The sequence below is a fragment of the Sparus aurata genome, chromosome 21, assembly GCF_900880675.1.
Source record: "Sparus aurata chromosome 21, fSpaAur1.1, whole genome shotgun sequence".
Taxonomy (NCBI): domain Eukaryota; kingdom Metazoa; phylum Chordata; class Actinopteri; order Spariformes; family Sparidae; genus Sparus; species Sparus aurata.
Window position 1 is genome coordinate 4,192,460 of NC_044207.1, and position 10,445 is coordinate 4,202,904.

Sequence of the window (10,445 nt, forward strand, 5' to 3'; positions counted from 1 at the left end):
GAAATATTTTCCTTGTAAAGAGTTCAGACAATGTTTATGAAGCTGTGGTCAGTAAGGGAGCAACATTTGTATACAAAAGCCACAGAAAACTTAACAACAAGATTATTGGCTATCAGTCTCTGGATATCACGGAGTGGTCAAGTATTACTAATCAAATTTGTGTCCGTGCCTGTAGAAAGTAATTCCTTACACTGCATGTTACATTACTTTTGCATTACTCCGTAACGTCGCCTGAGAGACATTGGCACATTCATTTCCAGTTAATAATATCATTAAACCTTTCATATGTCTACATATCAGCACTAATCCCTATCCCTATAAGAAGGACATACACAAGATTTTTTGATTATCCTTTCTCATTATATATGATGGTGACAGGCTTAAAATGAAGAAAACACATTTAAATATCACAGGCGCTGCATGTGAGGGGCTGCACACGCTCAAGTTGCTCCCTTACCAAAGTGGCTATATAGAAGACTAATCGGGTTCAGCAGTGGTTATAACTCATGTAGAGGTGTCCCTCAAATTTTTGATCAGACTACCACTCAGACTACCTGTTATGAGCATCATCAGAGTAAGATTAAGATGTTAATATACGTCTGCATGATAAAACAAATAAAATAAAAATAAAATCCCTGAAGCATTGTCACTGCTTTTGTTCCTCTCCTGCTGCTCAGCAGGTGGCTATAATAAACCTACAGTTTTGTCAGTGTGCACGCCTAGCTAGCTAATTCAATGTAGCGAGGTGGCAGAGAGGACAGCATTAACTTGGTGAAGTTATTCACATTGTTTTGAATTTTTGGGCCAAAAGAACAAGAACAACATTACAGTGAAATTCAATTTGTGCCTGGAGGAGAAGTGCTTGTTGTCTTGTTTCCATTGAAACAGCTGTACCTAAAACTGTCTGCCTCTTCCCAGTTCACTGACAGATTGTTAGCAGAATAAAGATGTAAATGTTATATAGCATATGTCATTCCTATTATTAGGTTGCACACTTACCAACTGTGGGCTGTAAAGACTACACAATGACAGTAGAGTCAATACATTGGAAGGTACATGTACAGTCTGCTACACACCATATAACCAATATAACCCACATGCACAACAAGTTGCAAAGAGGTTTTGCTTTAATTTTTGTTAACTCCAAACTACTCTAACATGATACTCTTCTAAGCAGTAACATAACAAATTACTTTTTCATTGCAGTTGTCTTGTAATGTAATGAGTTACTTTTAAAAGCAATGGTACCTAACAGCAGCCATCAGAGCCACTTTTAATGCACTGCAATGCATCTGATCAGAATAGATAGTCTGCTTGGACGATTTGACTATAAAAACACAATGACCCACAGCCATGCAATGGAATTCTACCCGATCTAATTAAACTGAATATAATTCAGAGACGATGTAAACTTTTCAAAAACTCATCTGCTCATTCAGTCAGTTATTGACAATTATTTATTAATCCTTTCAGGCAGATCTGGACATGCCGGACATGCTGGACACCCCTCTAGACTCCCCGGACACTGACATGGAAGTCCTGTCATCTGGTGCCATCTCTCGGCAATATTCTCGCGATGCCACCACCTCCACCGTCAGCATCCAGGGCTCAGGGAACCACTACCACGCCTGTGCCTCTGATGAATATGAGGATGTAGGCTTTGACCCGTCCATCCTCCCCCCTCCAGACCCCTGGATAGACAGTGTATCAGATGACCCACTTGATGTCAACTTCAACAGCTCTTCTATTTTGGAGGTATGTGGGAGCTGATTCATTGACAGGTCTAAAGACTGTCAACAGCGTTCATTTCTTACAAATACAGTCATCATGCCAGAAATACTCACTTATTAATGGCACTCAGTTTCTGCTTTTTCATAATGCTAAGTTCTTGTTAAAGCTGCATTAATGAATATTCTTATGTTATAAGTGTAAGTTACAACACTGTTTAATGTGAAAGGGGTTGCTTGGAGACAGAACACTCATAAATCTGCAGTTCATCTCTATGGAGCCTTTTAAGCCTCTTTCAACACAATCAACCCAATTCTTACAAGATGTGGATCATCTACAATCAAAGCCTTAACATTTTATTTTAATCATCAAATCAAATGTGAAAAGTGTGCTTTGTAGCACAAGTGCAAACAAAAAGCTGAAGTTACAAAGCAGTTACGCTGCATGTTGCATCTTTCTAGTGGTTTTAAAGGTTGAAAAATGTTCAGCTCTACAGCACAAGGCATAGGAGTTGCACCTTGTTTCCCATTGATTACATATGATGGCTGGGTGCGCATGCAGCCACACTACACAGGCACTCAATGCTGTTTTTTTCAAAACAAGCCTTTCAGAGGGCTTTTTAAAGCGACCACACCTGCAGTGACTAGTCTCTGTGTGAATAGTCCCTAAAGCAACATGAAAAGTGGCTCCAGTGGTTTCAGTACTTACAATCATACAGTTGGTGCACTGAGCTGCTCCAGAGCGCTACAAGAATGAGAAATCCGGAAACAAGTTAGCATTTAGCTAAATCACAAGTCAATGGGTTTTCTACATGAGCTTTGTCAGATGCCCAAAATAAGGTCTGTGGTTAACACAGGCTTAGGAAAATTTCACATTAACATCAGAACAGGTTTTAGCTAGCAAGTTGCTAAATGAGACAACAGAAGTTGGGAAATCAAACGTCATCCTGACAAACATTAAGATTTATCTATTCATTAGCTGTCTTTACTTTAATGAGAGCCTCTGGAGACAGTAAAACTGTTGTCTTGACTCAGTCATGTGTTTGCGATAGCCTCTAAATGTAGGCTAATGCTATCTTAACTGTCAATTCTATGACTAAACTGCTAAAGTGAAGAATTACTTCTTCTTGCCTGTGTGTCAGTTACCTAACAGCTTCAGGTGCATTACCACCTCCTTCTGTAATGGAAGAGGCCAAACCTGATTTGCATGCAGTGGAGAAAACAAAGATGGTTTGCAATCAGATTTGTGAGCAGGCCAAGATGCATCTTCAGTACCTGCCTGAGTTTAAATCAAAGTGTCCATAATCTTATCTGGATTTTATGCCAATATGAGAACATGCAAAGGATCTGTTAACCTCTCATGATCACTTGTCATTTTTGGATACAATTTTTACTGTAACTGAGTAATCAAATTATGAAAAAGATTAATAATGGATCACACTTAATGATGATAAAATAATCTTTGTTGGTCTCTACTGTTGAGTTTGATGTGTTTTCAGGGATGTCATTTCTGTTAGAAATGTAGCTTATTCTCATCATTAACCCAATATGGTGTTGAAGATAAGGACTTAAATATTCCATTGCTCTTTTAATCACAGCATTATGAAAAAAAACAACCTGTGACCAGTATATCAATAGTGGGTTTTTATCTATGATGTATATACAAACATGTCTGAGGAATTAACAGAAATTAAATTCTTCATCAAAATAAAAAAAAAAATGAATATTGCTGAATTTTTTGTACATATAAGAGTTTTTTTTTTTTCTTGTGGAGTGGACACAGAGGCAAGCACATACATCACAGACTTGTTTGGCCATAGAATACACTGTATGTGTATTCTAAACCTCAACAACTGCTCATTTTTCACTGGATTGGGAGAGGCCCAAAGAAAATTTGGCAACATGTTTTAATTTAAATAGCTGTGATGTAAATAGTTACTAAATGGTTATAGTCATCAAATCATTTTTATTTTTTTATTTCTAATCAATAATAAGTCTTTTTATTTTTTTCCGGAACATAGAATCTGTCAATTTACCTCCACTAATTTTTACTTTCTTGCAACAAACTATGGATTCGGTCTAGTATTGAAATAGTTCTATCACATCTAGAAGTTATTTGGTCCTGTGAGTGCCACACATCCCGCAAAATATAGGTTCAGAGCAGAATAATCCACTTTATAAATATATTTTGACTTAGATTTTTCTAAAGTAAATGTTTATTCCGTTGAAACTTTTTTATGTGAATGTGTTAATATTTATTGCATTCATAAAAAAGATATTATATTTCTCATATACTCGTGCTGGCTTCCTCGGTATACAGTCTGTCTTTGTGTGATACCTACTGAGCCTGTTCATTGGGTTAGTTCCACAGCTTAATACACATAAACTACAGTATTGCATGGTTTCATACTTTCTGGACAAGTTTCTGACATCAACAACTCAATCAAACCTAAAATAAATAAATGAGAAAGTTTGCTTCTTCTTTTGGAATTTTTCATACTATCTCATCAAATTGCCTAATGATGAAATAAATAAATTACTTTACTTATAAAATTTATTTTCATTTTGCAGCGATTCATCCAAACCTGTTTCAAATGGGATTAGCCACATGGAATAGTGTCAGTCAGCCTTTTTGTTCTACTGACTCTCGTCACATTTCTGCCCGAAAAACGGCATCTGTCCCCTGCAGCAGAGCCAGGCAGCTTCCACAGTTGAATGGCGGTGATTATGTGATGGGATTCAGAGCAAAATGCTTTAACTCACCATGTCTTTGTTGCCTTCCACTATTGTGGATTACTGTTTCTGGCATCTCAATCAATGCAATAAACGCAATCACTGCAACGGTCAGCCTTCCCAACAGATACTTTAGTGAACTTTCCCCCAGAAAACAGCATCCCTCCCCGTGGTAAAACCTCTAGTCAAGTGTAGGCTTTTAAGAAGCGGTTTGATTGCAGCTACTTAAAAGGACTGTGGTACATGTCCTGTAAATGGGGACAGACTGATCATGTCGAGTATAGACGTGCAAAGTAAAGGTAGAGCTTCTTTAGTTGGGATCGGGTCTAACAGACACATTGATGGTTAAAGAGATAAAGAGATTATTGAAGGAAGTTGGTGAAGGTCAATGGTACAAAGAATTATAGATATATAAATTGGGTTTTACAGCTGATTTAAAGTATACATAAGTGTATACTGTAATAAAAGGCCAGATTTCTTGGAAAATTAAAAATGTACATAATTGTATTCTTTAAATGAAATAGTATAAATCTTAATTTCAGGAATTTTGATCTTGTAAATTGATATAACATTAATCACTACAGGTGACGTAGCATTAACTTTCAAGGCATATATGATGTTTAAGTTTTATCCACATAATTGGCTTTGTCATTGTAGTGTTTGTAGACAAACTACCTCTGCAGGTGTGTCTCTACATGTTGTGAACATCTGATTGTTTGAATGGCAGGTGGTGCAGCGGTCAGTGTGTCAGAGAGATGGACGCTGGTTTCTGAAGCTGCTGCAGGCAGAGACTGACCGACTGGAGGGATGGTGTCGACAGATGGAGCTCGACCAGCGAGAGAATGCCTTGCCTGAAGATAGTATGTATTTGTGTGTGTGTCTGTATTTGTCATGTGTAGGTTTGTGTATTGCGATGTAGGAAAGATATCATTTAATTACCTCTACAAATCTAAAGTTATAAGTCCTATTAAAATGTGTTGTGTCTTTAGCTGCTTCGTCACGTCAAGTAAACTTCTGGGGAAGAGGATGAGGGCCACTATGAAAAATGCATTCAAGTCCTTCTGTCAGAATTCTGTTTTGTGTGACAGGAATTCAAGCCAGCTGTATATCTACACTCATTAGGAAGCTGAAAAAACTTGGGGTTCCTGGGCTCTTCAGAAAAACTTTTGTCAGTTACCAAACAATTATGTTGTCACGTAAATCATGCATCAAGACCAACCGTAGATCATGGATTATACATCAACATAATATTTAGATGCTGTGTCCTTGGTAAGCAGGAAAACAAAATGTGCTGTAACAGTTGTGTGCACTTTCTCAAGAACTGTGTCTGTGCTTATAGTCCTCGGAAAGATGAGGAGTGCTATAGGAAGTGCTCAGCTCCTGATATCCCAGAAGTTCCAACAGTTCAGGGAGCTGTGTGAGGAGAATCTGGTGAGTCTGAAACACCCTCACTCATTTCTTTTTACCAGATGCCTATTTATATTTTTGATAATCATTTTTTTGACCGTCTAAATATCAAACACAAAGGCCCAATCCTACTACACCCTCACCCCTACCACTGGCAGCTTTAATCAAATTGTGGGTGACAGTGGTTGTTCAGTATGCTTGCTTACACAGACCTGTGTTTGCTACATCAATAGAATGAACTGGTCACAGAAATTTATATCAAAGTATACCTAAAAAGAGTTTTATTTCACACTTATTTGAAACAAAAGAATGCAATAATGCAACTGAGGGATAGTGAATATATGGGCAAATAAATACAAACATTAGAAATTATTTCCGTCTTTACTTGAATGAATGAATGAATTTGCATAGAAACAAATGAAACAGGTGGCTGGAAATTACAAATAGCTCCTCTGTTATCAGTGCAGAATGGCAGGTAAGGAGCACGGGTTGCAAATGTAAGCCTACAAAGCACCACTAGTTGCCAGGTAATGAAGCAGTGTTCTCTTTTATTTGATGACTTGATATGTACTATAATTGGCATGGTAACACAAGGGAAATCACCACAGCAGAAGATGGCATATTAGAAATGTCTTGTTGCATCATAAGCACAATCAACAATTGATGACGTATGAGGGTCCTGAACAGTTGTCCCATTTCATAGGGACATAAAAGATTTTATCGACTCTGTACTGAGGGGCAAGGGGGCACTAAATCTTTCTAAATATCTCAGCCATGCTAGCTGAAGGCTTTGTTGGACTGTTGGTAGGTCAGCCCAGACTGTCATATCTCCGTGACTGCTGGATGGTTGGATGGAATTTGTTACAGATATTCATGATCCCCAGAGGATACTGGTTTATCATGTTTCCCCGATTGCATATTGTGTGAAAAGCTATCTGAAGACATTAAAACATACTGAGTAGCAATATGAAATATACCCTTCAGGGGGGTAAGATAAAGTTGACACTTTTGAATCACCAGTAATTAAATATACATATTGTGTTTTGTATTCTATATTATTTTGCTAACATGTTTTTAACTGCTCTACAAACAAAGCTGAAGATGACCGAATATATAAAAATAATGTCATTCATTCTTCTGCTACCTGGCTTTTTTTCTTTCTCCACCTGTCTCTACTGTAATAGAACCCCAACGCCCACCCTCGACCTGTTTCCTCAGACCTGGCTGGATTCTGGGATATGCTTCAGCTTTCAATCGAGAACATAAGCCTCAAATTTGATGAGCTTCACCAGCTCAGAGCCAACAACTGGAGACCCTTGGATCCACCCGAGAGAAAGGTACAAACACAAGCATCCAGTATGATGTCTGGCTGACTGCATGACCATGATCTGAAAGGAACTTAGGCCAGAGGATACTCGATTTTGAGGGATGATGCCAGCTCAACAAGAATGTATTTTTCCTGACCGAACATTTTCTAACAATAAAGTGTCACAAAATTAGGATTCATTTCTCACAGTGTGCTTTGATTGCTGCTACATCCAGAAAGCAGATCAGAGAGTTGCAAAATCTGTGTGCCTTTCTGTTTTTAATCTGATGGTATTTCTGGTCCTCAGGCTTTCTTTCAGATCAACAACCATACTCAGAGACAGGTACTGATATTTTATATAGGTCCCACCCTATTGACATGTGTGATGGTGTTCAGACAATAATCTTCCACCACTAGGGTCAGAACAATCATGATGCCATGAGTGACTTCAAACTTTGAAAAAAAGACAAGATACAGCTAATGAAATTACTTCAAAAGTGAAAAGAAACACTGATTCTCACCACATGTTAAGATTCAAATGTAACAAATATTTTTGTAAATGCCCTCCCACATCTAATACAGTCAAAATACAGCATAACATGACAGAATAACTATGCCATATAATAATCAGCAAAAGACATATATTGTACAGTTCATGTATGTGGATACCACACTGGTTTCTATATGCCTGCTTGATGTCCATAGCTGGCTTTTTGCTGTATTTTCAAAGAATAATTTAGCTGGATGAAGCAAGTCATTTTATATTAACTGTTGATGACTGGTGACCCGTTTGACATGCCTCTAATTATAGTCTGACACAAATTGCGATCCCGCATTTTTACCTTTTTAAAAGTCGCATTTCCCCCTTTTTGATGGCATTTGTCACCGTAAATCCAAGTAAAGTCCAGCAGTGAAGTTGCTGCACTTGGTAACACTCCAGTGCAGACTGGAAGGGTAGGAGCATGGGTTGCTAATGTTAGTCTTTAAAGCAGTGGTAGTGGCCCAGTATTGAAGCAGTGTACTTTTTTACTTGATGACTTGATTAATAGTGTGAAATTGTCAATGAATTAGACTTGTGTCCATGCCTTAGCATCTCCATTGGATACATTTTAAGGATTTATTTATGTTGGATGTTGTGGGGTGACCTCCAGCAGGAAAGTGAGGAGAGATGGTCTAAAGAGTTAAAAGTCTGTAAGGGAGGAGGCCGGAGATGAACATTCAGGACAGTTGGGAAAGACTATGATATAAAAGACCACTTTCAGGTCCAATGTGAAACCATATGTCAACAGTGAGTCCTTTAAACTTACTAATGTAGTGAAGTCAAGTCATAAACATAATGTAATGTAAATTGCTTAGGTAATGTAGGTATGCTGTAGGTAAGTTACAAAGATAGCAACGCATTTTAACCCAAACTACAATGTTTTCCAAAGGCAAAAACAAGTAGTTTTGTTGCCTAAAGCTTACCAAACTGTGACTGAAGATGAAGGTCCAGTACGTTTGTCGCTGTTACGCAGGAATAGTTTCTGACACTCTACATATTCAGTTGTTTAGGTATGAGGATGTGTTGGATAAATGGCAAATGGCATTGTAATAATACCAAGGTTGCCACGGTAACTCAAGAGAAATTATCACAACTGAAAATGCCCAGTCGCATCTGTTTACATAAACACCATTGATGACAGCTGGTGATGTATGATGGATAGGGCAAAAATTGGAATGCACCATCTGACACAGTTTGGCTTTACATGAACTTGTAAGACTGGTATTATAAGGTAATGTGTGGGGGCCTTTACAGACCATGTTGTTGCTGAAGAATTCATATAAACTATTTCTTCTCCCTAAGAACAATTGTTTAACTTCAACACATGTCTTTTGCACTCTAAAGTTCTTTCTTAGCTAATAATTAGATTGTAGTTGTATCTGCTGTTACTGGAAGGAAGCCGTTCTTGTTTGACGTGCAATAGTGACAGCAGACAGTCTGACAGATCCGATCTGTACACAGTTTCCTTCAACTGCTTTTAAGTGGGGGTTTGGTGGTGAATTAATGTTGTAAGGAAACAAAAATAGACACACTCAATTTATACATGACCATGACGGAAGCAAAAAGCCTTTTTTTTTTATCCTACATTATCACTTCCTCTCATGGTAGAGTTCATGCATGCTTGTCTGGCTTGGTCTCTATGGTGTTACAGATACTCTTGCTTCTGCATATCTATAAGTGTATCTGTCAATCTCTTTCAGATGTCTTCTGCCTGCTCTCTTTCGGCAGTATGTGTTGTGGCTTTGCATCATTGTGAATACTGACTCTGCTGGCCTCCTCATTTGCTCTCATTGTTGTCTTTGTTCTTTCTTGTGCTTTTTTTTGTGTTGACAGTGAAGGCGCTTGCAAAAAGCCACGCATCAATCAGCATAACTGCAATGCCAACAACACCACAGGGCCTTGACACCTCTGGGCCTCCATGGATCCATCATGTCTGTCTTTCCATCCATCACTCCATGCTTCCTTCTGGCCTTCCTTCCTTCCTTCCTTCTTTCTGACGCCTGCAGCCGCCTTAATATGTGTGGCTTTTTGTTGTGTGTGTTGTAGCCACCAGTGTAAAGATAGAGAATGTTTCTTCTCTACAAATACATTTTTCAGCATGGAGCAGTTCACACAGAGCAGAGGAGATACAATCAGAGAGACATACATTAACACTGAAACAAACAGATTGGAAGGAAAATAAAACCAAATATGTCCAAAACAGTGATTTAAAAAAGTTATTGATGCATTTGAAAGCTTCAGATTGTTTAAGGTCATGTCACACACAAACACATTTGACAGTAATGTACAGTAGATTGCATATTAGCATACACTGATGTTGTTAAGCAGAGAAAATGGAAACAATCCTGTAGAACAACAATGTATGAATCAACACTTGAAGGGAAAGTTTCCAAAATCAGAGCATATGAAGTAGCTTCAGTATCATTGAAACAGTGTGTGATTCAGTATGTTAAGAAATCTAAAGATGATCAAAAATATTTATGTCAATTATGTCAAATTCAGCTTACCTCTTCTTTACTTAGAGTATTCATGGTCATGTACAAGTGCACAGGCATACATTGAAGCAAAAGCTTTCTGGGTAACACTTTGTAATAACCATCAGTAATAAATGGTGCGACTAAGTTTACTATGAAATGCTTTATAAACTAATTATCAGCTGTTGAAAATGTTTGTTAAAATATCAGCTGCAACTTCCCATTAAACAATGTATTTAGAAATGGTGTATAAAGCA

The 10,445-nt window shown here is 37.9% G+C and overlaps 1 protein-coding gene and 1 long non-coding RNA gene across 12 annotated transcripts in view; one reads left to right on the forward strand and one right to left on the reverse strand.

Moving 5' to 3' along the window:
• Window positions 1-10,445, forward strand: part of LOC115572321 (disks large-associated protein 1-like) — a 122,004-nt gene that overhangs the window by 103,281 nt on the left and 8,278 nt on the right. For 7 of the 11 annotated variants that reach the window (XM_030402255.1, XM_030402257.1, XM_030402254.1 and 4 more), the window contains 5 exons: window positions 1,474-1,755; window positions 5,188-5,320; window positions 5,800-5,891; window positions 7,052-7,204; window positions 7,481-7,516. In XM_030402255.1, the coding sequence (XP_030258115.1) occupies window positions 1,474-1,755; window positions 5,188-5,320; window positions 5,800-5,891; window positions 7,052-7,204; window positions 7,481-7,516 (696 nt within the window). Of the gene's footprint in view, window positions 1-1,473; window positions 1,756-5,187; window positions 5,321-5,799; window positions 5,892-7,051; window positions 7,205-7,480; window positions 8,946-9,547; window positions 9,915-10,445 lie in introns of those variants that run through there. The other 4 variants (XR_003982074.1, XM_030402261.1, XM_030402262.1 and 1 more) reach the window with 4 other exon arrangements.
• LOC115572322 (uncharacterized) lies at window positions 1,440-8,740 on the reverse strand. The gene is made up of 4 exons (XR_003982075.1): window positions 8,638-8,740; window positions 2,874-2,925; window positions 2,437-2,472; window positions 1,440-1,691 (listed from the first exon to the last, which is right to left on the reverse strand). It is a non-coding gene; the product is annotated as an uncharacterized LOC115572322 (long non-coding RNA).